The sequence below is a fragment of the Microtus oregoni genome, unplaced genomic scaffold (assembly GCF_018167655.1).
Source record: "Microtus oregoni isolate MIOR12 unplaced genomic scaffold, Mior012 000028F_ref0000031, whole genome shotgun sequence".
Lineage (NCBI taxonomy): Eukaryota > Metazoa > Chordata > Mammalia > Rodentia > Cricetidae > Microtus > Microtus oregoni.
Genome location: NW_024543087.1, coordinates 6,468,854 through 6,488,951, shown reverse-complemented (window position 1 = coordinate 6,488,951; position 20,098 = coordinate 6,468,854). Strand labels below are relative to the sequence as shown.

The window sequence follows — 20,098 nt, the reverse complement described above, 5'->3', positions numbered from 1 at the left end:
AATACACTTTCACTCTGCTTTCAAACATTTGCTTAGAGATGAAAAGTAACGGAGAACCTCAAATCCCTTTACGATAATTTCAGTAAATTTCATATTACATGTCCCTTAAAATACTGGGTCTTATATGACCAATTGATGTTTATGTTTATTATAATGTGGGAGGTAATAACAATGTTTACAATATTGTCATTTTGATCCCCAGAAAAGCCTTCATAACGAAAGGACAGAGATGTCACAGATTTGTTAGGGAGTAGATGTATGAGTTTGTTAGGGCTGTTGTAAGAGAATATCACAGACTTGAAGAAGCAAGACACATTTACTCTCTACAGCTTCTGTAGGTCAGCAATCAAGACTGAAGCAGGAGTAGTTAGCTTTACTCTCTCCCAGGCTGGCAGATGCCACCTTTCTACTGTGTTTTCAGTCCTTCTGTCTTGCATGTGCATGCCCCAATCTCTGCCTTACAAAAATACCAGCAAAATAGAACTAAAGCATTCCCTAATAGGTCTCATTTGTAATTAATCACTTCTTCAAAGGTCCTACATCCAAATATGGTCACATTCTGAGGTCTTAGGAGTTATGGCAGCATTCAAAATATGAATGTGTGGGGTTCACGATTTGTCACAAAATAGTGAGAAAGCAAGAACCTAAGTCTACATATCGACTACTAGGTCTATTGTACATATGTACATATCAAAACAGGCCTGTCACAGCCCCTCCTTATATGGTCAATTCCCTATGGTCTTCATAGAGACCAAGATAATACGTCAATATACTTGAGTTTTGTAGTGTAAATGTTCAGAACACTAGTCAAAGGTTCCAGAAGGGTAGTGTTGGTGGTGATACAGACTCAATCCTGCACGGTTTCTTCAGAAATACAGGGCGAGCAAGCACAGCCGCACTACACTTGCCCTACAACTGCCTTGATGAAGCTGAGTGATGCGCCACTGCACATGCGCATAACAGATCAGTGAGACAGTCCTATGGGACCTGCAGCACTAGTGTTTGTGAGAGGAAAGAAGGGTGAAAGGGCAAATCCCAGGGATCATCTGACAAATCTGAGAGAAGAGAACTGGAGAGCCCAGCAGGCCGAACCGACAGCAACAGGCTAAACTGCAACGAGGCAACAGCAATTCTGAATGTGCTGCAACACTGAGGAATCCTGGGAACATTAACATCTAACAGAGATCATTGCCAAGGAAAAAAGATAACTCTGATTTAAAAAACTAACAAACAAACTGCTGGGGAAAAAAAATAAAGCCAAGAGGACAGGATCACCAGGAGCAAAGGAACTTGTTTGGTTGCTAGATTAGTCTTCCCCTATGGGACTCCAGGGAGCTCAGAACTGGGCTAACAGAGAGAAGGGACATTGATAGTTCCCAAAGAGGTGCCAGAACCACTAGAAAGCACACCCAGAACAGAAGGAGCCAGTCCACAGCTTCCCCTCTGCTCTCCAGGGCCAAGGAGAAAAAAATCCACTGCTTCTCTTGTCACCCCTGGAGTCCAGTTACCACTAGAGAAGACAGCCATTGTCTGGAAGAGTAGGCAGTTACTGAAAACAAGGAACAGTTACAAGTTAGGGACCCTAGGGATACCCTGCCACAGGTCTGAGTGGGAGATGACCACAGACGTACCCTAGGAGACTGAAGAGGTTGGACCCAAACAGATGAGAAGTCTGGGGAGAAAGGAGCTGTGACTGTGGAGAGCAGTGTGTGGTGGCCTCTCCCTCTGTGGTGAAGCACAAACACCTCTGCTGGTTGGCCCTGCTTGGCCTTGAGGCCTGAGGCTTGCTGCTAGGTGGAAAGAGCTCTGAGCCCAGGTCAGGCAGGGCACACAGCAAATCACTTACTTCCCTAGCCTCTTCCATCCCCACAGGATCCCAGAAGAAGCTAGTACTAAGTTAGTATGGTAAAAATAGTATGAGACAAAAATATCAAAAGATGAAAGCTTGCCACAGAGGAATGGTTTTGAGGAAATAAGATTGCACTAAGATTTCAAGTTGCCTTAACAGAATTAAAGAAAACAGAGTAGATACAATGTACATGTGTGAACTAGAAAACCATTTAAAATGAGTAGTTAAAGATAGAAAAGTATTAAAATTAATGAAAACCTTTTTAAAACTTCAAAAATTAATGTCAAATTGAAAGGAATAAAATAACAACTGGCATCTTCAGAAAAAACTATGTAGAGGAGAAATATTTAAATTTTTAAAGGTGTAAAAAGATGAGAACAGTTCAAGAAAATGATATACCAAAGATAGAAAAGATTGCCTCAATGATAATATAGAGTCCTGAGGCAAAATCCAGTCATAAGAGTGAACAGTATAACTGCCTTTAAGTCAAGAAAGTTTAAATAGATTCTAAGTCTTATACACTGAAAATAGTATATATTTGGAAATTCGACCCATAATACAAAGCTCTAAAATATAAAGAAATACATGTAAATTTAATGAAAAATATTTTAAGCATGTAAGGAATAATGAAGATCCTCAAATGTTTGTTCTTTAGAAACAAAAAATAACCCATTTCAATAAAGAATTTGCAACTATTTCAAGATGAATAAAATAAAATGTTTATTACAGTTCCTGGAAAAAAATTATAGCTTTGTTTAAATTAGGATGAAAAAATAAGAGATGAGTTGAATTACCTAATTCTCACTTAAGAAAGCAGAGTGAACACAACTCAGATGACAAAGACAGCATCAGAGACTGGCAATTAAGGAACTACTGTGATGGTTCAGGAGATAAAGGCACTTGCCAACAAGCCTGATGATGTGAGTTCCAGCCCCAGCACCCACATGGAGGAGGAAGAACTGACTGTGAGATTATTCCTGTCAAAACACGGAGTGTAAGCCTAGAGTGAACCCTCATGTGCACCATGAACTCTGGAGATAACTAGGATATGTCTAAGTAGGGTCATTAATTTTAACAAATCACATGGTGTGGGGTGTCAGTGGAAGAGTGACTGAATTCTCAGTGGACAGAAGGCATGTGGAAACTACACTTACACCCAATTTTTGTGACCTCAAGGCTTCTGTAAATGTGGAAGTCTATTTTGTAAAAATATGAGTAATTCTGGGTGAAAAGTTAGAAATAGACAAATCCACTCCAAATGCAAAGCATAGGGCTAAGCATATAGCTCAGCAGTAATGCGAGCCTAGCAAGTGAAACGGTCTTGGTATTTCATCTACTCATCACACACACACACACACACACACACACACACACTCATGCACACACACACTTATACACACACACTCATGCACACACTCATGCACACACACACTCATGCATACACACACTCATACACACACACTCATACACACACTCATACACACACTCATACACACACACTCATACACACACACTCATACACACACTCATACACACACACTCATACACACACACTCATGCACACACACACTCATACACACACACACTCATGCACACACTCATACACACACACTTATACACACACACTCATGCACACACACTCATACACACACACTCATGCACACACTCATGCACACACACACTCATACATACACACTCATGCACACAGACCTACGAACACATATGAAAATAAGTAAAGGTAATAAAAATTAAAGAAATCAGTAATTAAGTGATGATAATTAATAAGTAATAAACAACAAGTAAATCCCTTACTTACGTTGGCCAATTCTGCAATTTCACCAAAACCAGGCTTCCCAGAGGAAGCTGTGAATAGACAATCTTATACCCGCTTTCAAGGAACCGAGACTCTGCTGGGAAATCCTCCTCGGAGACTGAGCAGCTGTTGTAGCTGGAGTCAGCGTTCATGAAGCAGTACCAGGGCTCGCTGCGCTCCACCCTGGCCGCAGCCTCAGGAGACAGCAGCCTCCACTTCAGGCAGCTTTCATTCTCACACTGAACCCACACTCTGTTTACAAACTCGCTGCTTTCCAGAGCCAGGTCCATTGAGCTGCTACTGACCACTCTGCTAGCTTATTTTTTGTTCTGTTTTGCTCTGTTTATTTTTTGTTTGTTTTTCCTCAGAAGTGAATTTAATCTGGAAAATAAAAAAATACAGATTCAAGAGTATGAGATATAATTTAAATCACGAGAAACAGTTCTTTCCTATTTTCTGCCCACTCCTGTGCACCTGGTACGGAAGGCATGCAGGTGGCGCATTATATTCTGCTGACCCACAGCAAAAACACAGCAGACATGTAAATTACCCTCAAAATAAGTGCTTTCTGAAATTAAAAACAGGACAAATCTACTAGAAGATTGGAGTCTAGCTCAGCAATGTCTATTACTGACATTCACTATGAACAAGTTATTGCTTTCCTTTTTGAGACAATCCTATGCTGTAGCCCAGGCTGGTCTCAAACTCTGTACCCTTTTGCCTAAGCTTCCTAGGTGCTAGGATGAGCATAACACACACAAAGTTACCAGCTGTCAGGTCTCAAGTGCTTTATGCACACAGCTTGTATCATACCCATTTTGCCAAGGAAAATGAAGCAAAAAAAAAAAAAAAAAAAAAGCATGTTTAAGCTCCAGGTACAGTACCTGTAGAGCTGAGGTTTAAACAGGCAACTGGGCTCTTAACTCTGTGGTCTTGTCCTTAGCTGCACTGCTCTAGAGAATACAGAGAGCATCGTGCATTGTCCTGTTCTGTTTCTAAAAATCAAGAAACCCAAATGCAGCAAATGTTTCGCCTCATGAGAACTGTAATGATTTACAAGTAAGATACACACCCTTGATGTGGGAGTCCCCTCTGTGTATTGTGATTACCATTAATGAGTAAAGAAACTGCCTTGGCCTATTGATAGGGCAGAACTTAGGTAGGTGGGGAAGATAGAACTGAATTCTGGGAGGAAGAAGGCAGAGTCAGGGAAATGCCATGGATCTGTGCCAGAGGTAGACGTGCTGAAACTTTGCTCAACGACCTTATGGTGATATACAGATTAATAGAAATGGGTTAAATTAAGATATAGGAGTTAGCCAATAAAAAGCTAGAGCTAAGGGGCCAAGCAATGATTTAAATAACATGGTTTCTGTGTGATTATTTCAGTTCTGGGTGGCCGGGACAAACAAGCAGACTGTTCCTACACACCCTCTCCTTAGAAAGTTCTACCCCTTATCTCACTAACAAGGCATCTTCTTGGACCTTTGTTATGAGGCATCTACATGTATGAATAGAGCAGTGTGTTAAAACTCCCCATTCAGCATCAGTAACAACACTGACATACATACTAATGACGAAACTAAGTATTGACAATGCATTTCCCAATAGTATATTTTGAATAAACAAAAGGTCATGTGGGAGCTGGCAAAATGGCTCAGTGGATAAAGGGACCTGCTGCCAAGACTGGTGTACTGAGTATGACACCCCTAACTCACACGGTGGAAGGAGAAAACTGACTCCCATACATTTTCCTCCAATTTCCACATGCATGCCCTAATATATGCACGTGCACACATACACACAAAGTAAATAAGTAAGTGTAAAAACATTTTGGTGCACAGCAGCGATGAATCAGTACAACAGTACTATCCAAACACTAGCATCATTTAAGCAGACCTTCTAGTTCACAAGTTAATCACATCTGTATCTTTTGTCTACCCATCATGCTCCTCACTTGCACTCCACAAACTGCATTTGAAATAGCCAATATGCACATTAGTCATTGATTACTGTGTTCTAAGTTTTTAACACTTTTTTATTAACTGCATTTTCATCTTTATTTCCTATGCATTTTTCAAACTTTCCATTGTATATAGCATAATGTTTGCTACATAATATTATTTTAATAGAAGTAGATATTTTATGTTGAGCATGTTCCCCTCATAACCTTCAAGCATGGCCTTCCTTTTTCACCCATCCTCCCTCCTGTTAGTCCCATTTATTTCCTGAGAGTCCAGTCTATATTTATGTCATACATACATTTATAAATTTCCACATCTACATAAAACCTATGAACCATGATTTTCAAAAACAATTTTTTCTGAGACTGCCTTAATTCACCTGATATTATTTTCCAGTTACATACATTTTCCTAAAATAATATAACTTCATACTTCTTTATGTATGAAAAGAATTCCGGGGCGGTGGTGGCGCACACCTTTAATCCCAGCACTTGGGGGGCAGAGGCAGGCGGATCTTTGTGAGTTCAAGGCCAGCCTGGTCTACAGAGCTAGTTCCAGGACAGGCTCCAAAACCACAGAGAAACCCTGTCTTGAAAAAAAAAAACAAAAAACATACATTTTGGGCTGGAGAGATGGCTCAGCAGTTAAGAGCATTGCCCGCTCTTCCAAAGGTCCTGAGTTCAATTCCCAGGAACCACATGGTGGCTCACAACCATCTGTAATGAGGTCTGGTGCCCTCTTCTGGCCTTCAGGCATACACACAGAAAGAATGTTGTATACATAATAAATAAATATTTTTTTTTTAAAAAGAGATTTAAAAAAAAAATCCATTGTACAAATGCACCAGATTTTTCTTCTCTAGTCCCCATTGTCTCTTTATTGCTGGAACTGTAACCACTACTACCACAAATATTGCTGTGCAAGAATCTCTGTGATATGTTGTCTTGGAGTTCTTTGGGGAAATATCCAGGAGTGGTATAACTAGGTCACAGGGAAAATGACTTTTTTTTAGAACCTCTATACCAATTTCCATAGAGTCTGCACTAGTTTACACACACAGTGTAAGGTTCCCACACACAGTGGAAGGTTCACTTTGATCCACATCCTCACCAGAATTTTTTCTTACTTACTGATATTCTTACTGGTATGAGATCAAATCTCAGTGCAATTTGAATTTGAATTTCTATGATAAAGAGGTTGGGCTTTTTACATGTGTTTATTGAACAACTTTATGTTTCATTATTTGAGCACTACCTGCTCTTTTAGCCATTTACTGACTTGTTTGAATCCTTTTCCAAACTAAAAAATTGCTTTTTTTTGTTATTTGTACATTCTAGATATTAATCATATCATATGTATAGTTAGCACAGAATTTCTCCCATTTTGGAGGGTGTTGGCAAACTCTGTTAATTGCTTCTATATAGTTCTGCAGAAGCTCTTTGATTACGTGAGATCCCATTTGTCCACTACTGACATTATATCCTGAGTGAGTGGTCCCCTATTCAGGAAGTTACTGCCACTGCCTATGTCTTTAATAATCCCTTTGGTTTCTTCTTCCAATGGTTTCAGAGTTTCAGGTCCTACATTGAGATATTACATCCATTTGAAATCAATTTTTTTGTACAAGGTAACAAACATGGATCTAGCTTCCTCCTTCGACATGGGAATATTTACTTCTCCCACAGCCATTTGCAAAAGATGCTGTCTTTTGTCCAATGTATATTTTTTGGTATCATTTTGGCATCAAAAAACTCAAGTGATTGCAGGTATGTAGATCCGTGTCCAGATCATGTATTTTACTGATTGACTTATCTGTCTTGTGTCTACACTGGGATGCTTTTATTAAAATGGCTCTGTAATATAACTTGAAATTGGTTGTAGTGATATCTCCTGCACCAGTCTTTTCTGCTCAGGATTCCTTACAGTATCTGGGGTCCTTTGTGAATTAAGGTTTTATTTTCTATTGCTGTGAAGAATGGCACTGAGATTTGGATGGGGATAATGTGTGTCACTTATGGTAAGATAGCATTTTCGCAATATGAATTCTTCCAATCCCAGAGCATGTGGTCTTTTCAATCTAGTATCTACCTCAGTTACCTTCCTCAGTGTTCCAGGTTTTCACTGTAGAGGTTTTTCAATTCCTTGATTAGGTTTATTCACAGAAAATATTTTTTTCTTGAGGTAAAAATGAATGGAGTGATGCATATATTTCCCCAATTTCTTTCTCAGAACATTGGTTATTGCCATCCAAACTCTAAACTCCCATCTTCCCCCATCCATTTCACATTATTTCCTTTGATCCAGTAGCTATCACTGTCCTGCCCAGGCCTGTCCCATAGCTTGGCTGGTGACGAGTAATATGACAGATACATGTATGCAGGAATATCTATAGAAACTTGGCTGTATCCTTTTGGGTGCACATTCAAAATTGTACAATTGGATTAAATGACAGCTTTGTCCCCAGTTTGTGGAGGAACCGGCACACTGACTTGTATGCTCCATTAGTTTACAGTGCCACTACAAGGGCACAGTGTTCCTTTCCCCAGCTTCTTCACCAGCACATGCTGTCTGCTTTTCATGACAATAGTCACTCTGATCAAGTGAGATGAACTCTTAATGAACTTTTACTCTGTATCTGCCTGAGGCAATTTAAATTCTTGTTCTTCTTTCCTGAGCTGTTGGGAGTCTTATTCAGAAAGTCTTGTGCCTAGATACATGGGTCCCTCTGCTCTCCTTCAGTTTCAAAGTTCCAGGTCTTACATTTAAGTCATTGTTCAATTTTGAATTGATTTTTGTGCAGGTGAGACATGGCAGTCTATTTCTATCTTTTACCCACGGATTTCCAATTTTCCCAGCACCAGTACAGAGTCTGTTTCTTTTCCAACCTAGGTTTTCGGCCTCTTAATAGAAGATTAGATGGAGGTGGTTGCATAGGTTTGTTTCTGGTCCTGTTTTACTGAGCCATGAGCTTGGCTTAATTGTCAATCTCATACTTTTTCTATTATTATTTCACTGTATTAAAATTTGGTATCAGGCATTGTGATGCCTCAAAGGCAGGTTTAACATTTAGGGTCTTTTGCTTTTCTATATTAATTCTTTCCTACTACTGTGAAGAATGTCATTGGAGTTTTAAAGGCAGCTATAGTGAATCTGTAGAGCACTTTTAATAATATAGCCATTCTCTCAAGACTAACTGCTAATCCATGAACATGGGATGCCTTTTCCATCTTCTACTATTTTCTATTTATTTCTTCAGAAATTTACTGTTTACTTTTTATTTATTATGGTTGCAGCTAATAAGGTTGGTTCTTTTTCCAGAAAAACAAATATACAAAGGAAAGTTCTTGATTTTGTGTGAGAGTTTGTATCCTGCAACACTGATGAAAATGTATATTGGATCTACAAATTTTCTTGTCATGTTTTAGGGTCTTTTATGGTCTTTCATAGATGAGATCAGATTGTCAGCAAATATAACTTGACTTCTTTCATTTTATATCCCTCTTATTTTCTCCCTTGTGTTATTGCTATGGCTAAGATTTCAAACTTAGATTATATTGAGTAACTATGGATACTTTTGTTTCATTCCTGATTTTAAGGGAAATTTTTTTTCAGTTTATTTGCATTCAGTATAATGTTGGTTATATATTCGTTGTAAATGATTTTTGTTATATTTAGGTATAATCCTGCTATTCCTATTGATCATTTCTTCAGGGATATTTTCTTTATCAGAAAGAGATGTTAAATTTTGTTGCAGACTTTTTTGCTGCATCTATTGAAATGAAATACGTGGTTTCTATTCTACTAATGTGCGCTACTGTGTTTACTAATTTGCATTCTTACATTTCTGGCATTAAACCAACTTTACCATGAAGTATTTGTAAATATGTCATTGAATTTAGATTGTAAAGATTTTGAGGATTTTTGCTTTTATGTCTATCAAGAATAATTATCTGTACTCTTCTATTGTGTGGTATCTTTTATCTTTGTTGAATAAATATAAAGGCATTCCTTCATTTGCTGTTTTAAGGAACACACTGGGGAGCACTGGTGTTATTTTTTTTTTATTGATTTTTTATTGAGCTCTACATTTTTTATGCTCCCCTCCCCTCTTTAATCCTCCCCCAAGGTCTCCATATTTCCAATTTACTCAGGAGATCTTTTTTTTCTACTTTTCATGTAGATTAGATCTATGTAAGTCTCTCTTAGTGTCCTCATTGTTGTCTAAGTTCTCTGGGATTGTGGTTTGTAGGCTGGTTTTCTTTATGTTTAAAAACCACCTATGAGTGAGTACATGTGATAACTTGTCTTTCTGTGTCTGGGTTACCTCACTCAATGTTTTCTAGCTCCAATCATTTTCTTGCAAAATTCAAGATGTCGTTATTTTTTTCTGCTGTGTAGTAATCCATTGTGTAAATGTACCATATTTTCCTTATCCATTCTTCAGTCGAGGGGCATTTAGGTTATTTCCAGGTTCTGGCTATGACAAACAAAAGCATTCAACAATGACTCAACCCAGGCCTGGGCTAGCCTTTGTTGGAACAGTCTTATTGTTTCATTGTTCCTGTCTGTATCTATCTGGGTATTTATATATTATTGGTTAAATTTTGGCTCAAGTTTTATGTGTATAGAATTTTATTCACTTCTTCTAGATTTCCAATTTATTTTGTATAAATTTTGAAAATCTCCTGACTATGGTCTTGGTTTCAGGGGCATCCACTCTAATATGTTCTTTTTATCTCTAGTCATATTGGCTTGATGCTCTCTTTTGACCAGCTTGGTGAAGGACTTGAGTATCATGCTTGTCTTTGCAAAGAAGTAATTCTTAGTATGAGAGATATTAAATGAGCTATCCATAGAGCTGAAGAGCTGGGAAACAATAAAAATCAAGGCAGATATAAAATAATGGCTAAGCTCTATGGATAGCTCATTTAGTATCTCTCAGTTTTCTCCTGATAGATACACATTTCTATACACTTCCCTCTTAGAACTGTTTTCTTTAACCCAAAGATCTGGATATTTCATTCTCATTTGACTCGAAGAAGTTTTATTCTTCCTATGGTTTCTTCAGTGACTCACTAGTATTGCTTACTTTGTATGTGTTTGTATGTTTTCTGTAATTTCTCTTGGCTCTGCTAACTTGTTTTTATTAAATTACGACCCAATAAAATACAAAAATAATGTCGTCAATATTTGTTAATATTTATTTAATAACTCTATTTTCTTAACCTTATATTGACCACTGAATAACTCACTTTCATTGCCTCCTTAGAACACTGATTCTGGGCTACCAGAAATTACGTCTACCACATTGTAATTCTTAAAACCCCCAAATCAGCCCTTTTACATGTATAATTTCTGGCAATGTAATTTGACAAAATGTAATCAAAAGAGGTGATACCACATTTGTACAATAAATAAAACTTTAATTACATCATCACAAATCAAAGATTTTACAAGCACTGAATTCTCCACTTTGTTTTTGAAATTATTCTTAATATTTGAATTTAGATGTATTGAAAGAGAAAATTACAGCTTCATTCAAGCTTAAGCTGACTCAGCTATGATTAAATGTCCAATATAGCAAAAAGGGTCTTAACACCCTTCTAGTTGAACTTTTTTCTATTAACTTTGCCTTAATGTTATACTTTTATTTGTGCTCTGTAATTTAAGTTTATTGAATATATCTAGTTGTTGCTCTGTTTTTGTTTGTTTGTTTGTTTGTTTTTTTGAGACAGGGTTTCTCTGTAGCTTTGGAGCCTGTCCTGGAACTAGCTCTTGTAGACCAGGCTGGCCTCGAACTCCCAGAGATCCGCCTGTCTCTAACTCCAGAGTGCTGGGATTAAAGGCATGCGCCACCACCGCCCAGTTTGTTGCTCTTTTTGACTGTCATGTTCATAGTTATGGATCAGAACCAACCAAATACATACTGGAAGGAATACTCTGGCGCTAAAGAAAATAAGAAAGTTTCCCTTTGTGATACCATGAAGTTTGTCAACTATGCTTTGTGAAGAAGTAACATGGTTTCAAGACTGACTTGGGTTTGTTTTTTTTTTTTTGTCTTTCATGGCTTTAATTATTTAAATAGTCTTTTATTAACAACTGCAACTTCCAAATATGACCAAATGCTTAATTTTCCTAATTATTGATAAAGTCTTTCTTAATTTACCTACATCCTTCACATAAATTAACCTCACATATTATATATGTATATTCATGTTTCTAATATAGACATGGAATCTTTTGTAATTATATTTCTTTGTCTCATAGACCTTCTCTGAGGACAGCATATCAAATCACTTCATTCCTATGAGCTTTATACAGCATAACATTACATCATTGCAGCATATGTAGTATGACTGACAAACTGAGTCAAAAGGCCTCTGGTTTGGGGGGCATTATTTGTTTTGCTTTCTCCGGTTTTGGGAGAGTATAATCAATACTATAGCAAACATCATTGCATATTTGTCAATTCAAGTATTGGATCATATATATGTCTACAACGGAAATGCTACATTAAAAGGTTTGCACAATTTTAAGGAGACAATTCTAAACAGGCCTCGTGAAAAGCTATTCTGACTTTCAATTTCCAGTACCAGTTTATAAGCACCAATCCCCTCATCTCTGGACCAACAATGGATAGCAACAATGACTTCTTCAAATCTAATTAACAGAGTTATCTTACTGCAGTTTTAATTTACACTTCCCTGACCACTAATTAGATTTTATTGACTACTCATGTTTCCTTTTATTGGAAAACCTTGTTTCTATTCTAGACTTAGGTTGTATTGCTTTCTTTTCAGAGATTTGGTAGAGCTCATGATATATAATGGATATTAACTCTTTGTTTTATATATTGGAAACATCATCATAAAGCTTGCCATGTTTTTTAACTTTATACTTTTAACACAAAGAAAGCTAAAATTTTATAGAACTTAAATTTCTGTTTATTAAATAATGCTTATTTACCTCCAAGATTAGAAATAAAATCTTCCATATATTTCTTTCAATTGCTCTGTTTCTTACATTTAGATAACCAATCTGGAATGTTTTGTGTGCTCACAAATATTTAAATAAAAAAATTTTACTTGTACCTGTATAGCCAATTTTCCAAACAACATTCATTTAATTGTGCATTATTTTATCATCAGTCAGAAATTGCTAGATATAGATATAAAGAGAGAGCCCAATTTGTATACAGTCTATTTTACTTCTTTCCTTGTGTCAATGAAGGATTTTGGGTTGGTCCAATATCTGATACAACCATTCTTCCTTGCTAAGTCTAACTTAAATCTCTTGGTATTTTAAATTTGATAAATTTTATCATGGCTGATATAATTCATAATATAAACTACAACATATTTTCATTTTCAAAATAATTCCTTTCTTCTTCAACAATGACTTCATTTTGAATACAAGCTTTTATTCCATCTAGTACACATTATAGTCTATTTTCTTTGATTTTTTTACTATTTCTAGCTGGGTTTTACAAGTCTCTTGAAATTATCAAGCAACATGGCTCCAAATATTGACAATGATGTGCATGTTTAATATTAAAAATGTATTTTAAAACTTTTACATTGACTCCATGAAGAACTTAAATAACATAAGTACTGGATATGTTTTTATCCTGTGTAACAAGATTTAGCAGTATTGAGGCATAAATCTGAACACCAAAACTAGAAGATATTAACTTATGTTTGCCAAGATTTTTCTTCAAGTTGTAAGTTCCAAATGTTATCAGCCATCCTTCATAAGCTTTCACAGCAAGTTGTGAACATGGTACTCGAGGCCACAATGCTGTATACTAGATGAGGGTCTGATAACCCAGAAATCAAATACAAAAATATATACATAAAATTCTAGGTCTAAGTCAGGTACTAAGAGACACTATGGCTAATTTAACTGAGGGGAAGCATTGAGATACAATTTTAGAAGGAATAAGAATATCAAGTTGATTCAAGGGATTTCTATGTATATGATGTTTTGTCTGCATATATTTGTGTACCATGTGCCTGTCTGATGTCTCTCATAGGTCATAAGAAGGCACAAGATTCCCTGAAATTCGAGTTATAGAGGGCTGTTAAGCTGCTGTGGAATCATCCTTTTACACTGTGAAAATTTGTTGATGTGATTAGCTTAATAAAGAAGTTGACTGACCAATAGTTGAACAGCATAAAGTTAGGTGGGAAAGCAAAATTGAGAATGTTGGAATGAGGAAGGGTGGAGTCAGAAGAGTTGTCAGCAAGATGCAGAAGGAAGCAGGAGATAAACATACCATGCTAATAAAGGTCCTGCCATGTATCAGAGTGTAAATAAGAAATATGGGTTAACTTAAAATGTAAGAGCTAGTTAGTAATAAGCCTGAGCTATTGGTTGCACATTTATAATTAATATTAAGCCTCTGAGTGATTATTTGAGAAGAGCTGCAGGACAGGAAACTCCATCAACATATGGCACCCAATGTGGAGCTCAAACCCACAACCCTGAGATTAAGAGTCTCATGCTCTATCAACTGAGATAGCCTGGCATTTACAGTTACTATTAATGCTCTGGGTGACCATTTGAGAGAAGCTGTGAGGGAAGAAAACTTTTCCTACAGTAAGTCATCATGTGTTTGCAAGGAACAGAACCTACATCCTCTGCAAGAGCATTTGGACAGATTGCTCAGTGGCTGAGCATTGGTTATTCTTGCAAAAGTTCTGAGTTCAGTTCCCAGCACCCATGCTGTGGTTCACAACCATTTATAACCTCAGTTCTAGAGGATCCAAGACCCTTTCCTAGCCTCTGCAGACACTTTGTAAATGTGCTGTATAGACACAGATAAGGAAAAACATCCATATACATATAATAAATTTTAGGGAATTTTTTTAAAGAAAATGTAGGATTTTTATTAATATTTAATATCAATTAATACTCGAATCCTATGTCCTGAGTGAGTTATAAGGCTATAAGTGTCAGCCACACTGGAAGTAATATAACTATAAGTACTCAGACACACCCTTCTGTCATTCACCTTTGCCACACTATAGTGTACTGGAGCTATATTTGACCAGTGAGTTTAACAGGATTAGAGATCAAATTGCATTAAATTTTATTAAATTAATTTCCTCAGAAAATGGAGTCATTTAAGAATATTTACAAATAGCAATATTGGACAAAATTAAACAATATTAATAATGTGAGCAGAGCAGCGGGGGAGGGGTGTGAAAGACAGCTGCCCTGCACCCTGCCCATCTTACAGGCAGCCCACCGCCAGAGCAGAGAGCACTCTACATCTGCAGCAGGACGTGACTGGAGAGTCTGTGAAAATCCTCTACGATGCCTATTACAAAATAGAGTGGGATTAAAAGATTACTTTTAAATGGTAGATAAGTTTCTAGATTTTCTTAGGAACTTCAGGCCTACAGTGGATAATACTGCAAAGATAAATTAACACTAAGAAAATGTCATTATTACTTGGTGGTAGTTTCACCACTTAAACCTCTTGATAATTTGGATTTGATACATTTTATCCAGCCTAATAGAATTCATAATGCAGATAATAAAATCCTCCATTATTTTCAAAATTCTCATTGTTTTTGTAACTTTTCTCACACATTTTTCTTGTTTTCAAACTTATTGTCACAACCAGATTATAAAATGATAGAAAAGGTCATCACAATGATGCTAGACAGACACTGACCAGTCCCTATATGTGTAAATAAGCCACAGTTTAGAGGCCTCGGACAAAGGTAAAGCTATGCTAATATCCTTTGCTTTACTAAACCCAATTTTTAAAGTTTCAATTTACAATTTAACATACTGGACCAGATCACTAAGAAAAAACTTACCGGTAAAAGACAGTAAACACTGAGTGTGTACTAAGGTTTAGCTTCCACCTTGGGGTCCGTGTAAGTTTAGAATGGGCATGTTCTCACTCTCAGTCTCATTTACAGTGACCCTCAACGAACCCTGTGCTCTCACTGACTGGGCTGGACTGGCTAGCCAGCAAGCCCCTGGGATCCCCCCAAGCTGGGGATATGGGTGTGCAAAGCTTTTTGTTTGAATTCTGGGAGTCAAGCTCAGGTCCTCAAACTTGTACAGTAGGCAGGCACTTACCAATGGAGCATCTTCCCAACCCAAAATTACTTCTACATATGAAGATGTTTTAAAAATCTCTTCACTGTTGCTTTTCTTGGTCTCTCAGTTAAAATCAAGTGAATTCCTTAACCAACTCATTTCATTTCTACTTTACTTATTATATATACAAAGTGAAATATAAGACTGCAAGACAAAGTCCATTTGAAGGGACTTTTAAATAAGTCTAAAATACTTTTAGGAATTAATACGGTGTGTAACACCCGATTCTGTGTTACACCCTCGGTACAGTTCGTGGGGCAAGGGCCTGGAGATTGAAAAACACACAAAGAGACCAGGGTCATTCAAAGGGAGATCAGCCGAATGCCAGTTTATTCAGATTTGGGGGAGTCCTTATCTACCTAACTGCTGCACAAGGATCTCCACCCAGGCAGGTGGGAAATTATCATATTAACAACGGAGACAATGCCCTGCAGCTAATCACCAGGCGGGGCAGGGAGAGCACAGAAACAAACAGGATGCTTAGTTAGCTGACCAGAAACTGTCCTCACAAATGCACCCCAAAGAACAAGGGCAGACCAGGGCCCTACAACAGTGTATTATAGTCCAATTCAGCAGTCTTTCATTTGTTAAGGACAGAAAAATAACAACACAAAATATTGCTAGTTTAGTGCTGTCTGCCATGGCCTAGAAGGTACTAACAACTCTATGAATTTGAAACATGTACTGGGAGGTGGGGCCTTTGGGAGCTCGCCACAAATAAGGTATAGCCCTCATGATGGAATTAGTGCACTAACAACAGACAGCATGTAGTTTCTTTCCCATTGACTTGCTATCATACAAAAATATTAAGAAATGTCAACAACCACTGATTTGGGAAGTCATATGTCTATTTGTTGCTTTCATTGGTTAATTAATAAAGAAACTGCTTGGCATGATAGGTGAGAACATAGGTGGGTAGAGTAGACAGAATAGAATGCTGGGAAGAATGGAAGTGAGGGCAGATGCAATGGAGCCAGCCACCAGGTCAGACATGCTGAATCTTTCCCGGTAAGCCACCACCTCGTGGTGCTACACAGATTATTAGAAATGGGTTAATTAAGATGTGAGAATTAGCCGATAGGAGGCTAGAACTAACGGGCCAGACAGTGTTTAAAAGAATACAGTTTCCGTGTTATTATTTCCGGGGCTAAGCTAGCCATGCGAGACGAAAAGCAGGCCTGCTCGCCTCATTACTACATACCACAGAGTGAGGAAATGAGCCCCACTGGATATGGAATTAGTTGTCACCTTACAGGCTTCCCACTCTCCAGACCTATAGGAAATAAACATTTGTGGTTTAAAACTCTACATCTACGACCATTTTCTATAGCAGGCCAAACTGGCTAAGTGTCTTACATTCAATTTACTATTGCAAAAATACAGTTCTAGACCAAAAGAATGCTAAGTGTGGAGAAATAGAAGCAAGCTAATCAGCTAATACAACCACTACTACCAAGTACATATAAGAACTCCTTTGGAATAGTAGAAATGAAGCTGTCTGAAAGAGAGGCAATTGGGAACTTCCTAAAAGGATAATGGCAAAAACTGATAATCCACTATCTTAGATAGGATTTCCATTGCTGTAATGAAGCACCATGACCGAAAAGCTAGTTGGAGAGGAAAGGATTTATTCAGCTTACACTTCCAGATCATAGTCCGTTATTGGAGGAAATCAGAACATGAACTCAAGCAGGACTGGAACCTAAAGGCCAGAGCTGATGTAGACGCCATAGAGGAGTGCTGCTTACTGCCTGGCTTCCCATGGCTTACTCAGTCCACCTTCTTATAGAAGCCAGGACCAGCAGCTCAGGGATGGCACCACCCAACATGGGCTGAGCGCTCCCCCATTTATCACTAAATGAAAAAATGCCATATAGTTATTTCTCACTGAGGCATTTCTTCAACTGAGGCTCCTTCCTTTCTGATGACTTTAGCTTGTGTCAAGTTGACACATAAAACCAGTCAGCACAACTGACCCCTTGTCAACTTGACACACAAACACATCACTATTAAGCCATAACTTCCTTTTTTATTCATCCTCAAGATCTCACATGAAAATCATAAATAATTTTAAAAGTCTCACAGCCTTTATAAATTCAAACACATTAAAATTTCAGTCTCTTTAAGAAATATTCAATCTCTTTTAAAAGTTCAAGTCTTTCATCTGTGGGCTTCCTTAAAAATAAAATTAAAGTATCTACCTTATTCAAAAGGGAAGAACCAAGACGCCATCACAATTCGAACCAAGCAAAACCAAACTCCAACAGTATAAATAACTGAATGTCAAATTATCTGGGATTCACTCACAATCTTCTGGAATCCTCCAAAAGACTCGGGTCACTTCTCTGCCTCTGCCTTCTGCAGAACACACAGCTTGTCTTCTAAGATCCAACAGGCTCCACTCCACTGCTGCTGCTCTTGGTCACCTTCCCATGGTACTAGCATTTCCAAATGCTGGGATCCCTTGTTGCAATTGGGCTGCACATTCACTATGGGTTCTCATGGGCTCTTTTCATGGTGCCATGTCTTAACTTCTTTGCTTGACCCCTTCAGTCCTGGGTCATCAACTGACACTGAGGCTGTACCTTCATCAATGGTCTCTCCTGGCCTCTCACAGTGCCAAACCTCAGCTCCTCTCCATGACCCCTTTGTCCCTTCAAAACCAGTACCACCTAAGTGACTCTTACACATTACCAAGTCCTGCCAGCATAAGGGACAACCATAACTGCCTCTGGAAGACAGTTTTCTGTGCTCACCTCAATGTTGCTGGTCTCTTCTAACTCACCACTAATTTCTTAGTTCCAGCTAACAAGCATCAATTGTCCCAATAACGTAAAAGTGCAACTTTAGTAGTTCTGTTATCTTGTTAATTACAGCTGATTCTTCAGCCCCAGCTAACCAGAACCACAGAATCTTAAATTAAAATTGCAAACGGCCCTGATAGAGTGTTTAAGTACTATTCTCAATGTTCTTATCTTTCAAGCTCTTACAGAACACCCCACTAAGGTCTCAATACTCAATGGCTTTTCTTGCCCCAAGTTCCAAAGTCCTTCCACAATCCTCCCAAAAACACGGCTGGGTCTTTCACAGCAGTATCCCATTATGCTGGTACCAACTTGTCTTAGTTAGGATTTCTATTGCTGTAATAAAACACCATGACTAAAAAGCAAGTTGGGGAGGAAACTTCCAGATCATAAATGGAGGAAATCAGAACAAAAACGCATGAGGACTGGAACCTGGAAGCCAGAGCTGATGCAGAGACCATGGAGAAGTGTGGTTTACCGTCTTGTTGCCATGGCTTACTCAGCCTGCTTTTTTATAGAACCCAGGACCACCAGCCCAAGAAGGGCACCATCCACAATGGGCTAGCCAACCCCCACTGATCTAAATGAGAAAATGCCTTATAGCTGGATTTCATAGAAGTATATCCTCAATTGAGGCTCCTTTCTCTGTGTGAAGTTGGCACACAAAATCAGCCAGTTTATTCACCATGCAAATGTGGGCCTTGGAAGGTGAAAAATAAGCCCAAACAGTTGTGTTTTTTTCCCCCTATGTAATCTTTCTACCCTCCCTTTATACCTTTACTCCTTCACCAACATGGACAACTACATTCACATAAAACCTGAGAGAGCTTGGGAAGTAATTCTAGACACAAAAGAACAGAGTTAAGCATGGCTTCTTGGTACCAGCAATTTCTTGGGTGGGTTCTGATTGCTAGAGGCAAGTACATCTTATTTAAGAGGTTTCCTGACTCAGCTTTAGCTGCAAAATCCTTACAGCTCTTTTAAGAGGCCCCGCCACCAAACACTTAAATGGTGTTTATGAATAGACGACAACATGATTCTTAGTGGTGGCAGGGACCTTGAAACTCCATAGAGTCAATAAACATGGCTCTGGCTAGTACCTCCACCTTGAGGCTAAACTCTCAGAAAGCTAGGGAATGGGGTGGACCCAGCCATCAAAAACACATCTTTAATCCTAGCCATATCACTTAGCAAATTAAAGGCTCATGTGGTCAGAAAAAGAGGGATATACGGTAAAGATAGATTCAGATGAAGAAAACTTTCAAATGGTTTACAGTGTATTTAAAAATATATGTAGGCTTGGGAGAGAAAAGAAAAAGGATAAAGTCAGAAAGAAAGAAAAAAAGAAAGGAGAGAGAGAGAGAGAAGTTGGGTATGGTGGCACACACCTTTAATTCCAGCACTTGGGAGGCAGAGACAGATGGTCTACAGAGTAAATTCCAGGACAGCCAAAGATACACAGAGAAATGCTGTCTCAAAAAACCAAAAATTAAAAGAAAGAAACAGGGTTTAAAATAGAGTTACATAAAGATGGAAAATACACAGAGAA

At 38.0% G+C, this 20,098-nt stretch overlaps 1 protein-coding gene across 1 annotated transcript in view; it reads right to left on the bottom strand.

The window, feature by feature from the left end:
- Zcwpw2 (zinc finger CW-type and PWWP domain containing 2) overlaps positions 1-20,098 on the bottom strand; it is a 111,737-nt gene that overhangs the window by 75,608 nt on the left and 16,031 nt on the right. Inside the window, 1 exon segment of the mRNA XM_041676996.1 lies at positions 3,666-4,043. Coding sequence (XP_041532930.1) covers positions 3,666-3,952 — 287 coding nt within the window. The 5' untranslated portion in view covers positions 3,953-4,043.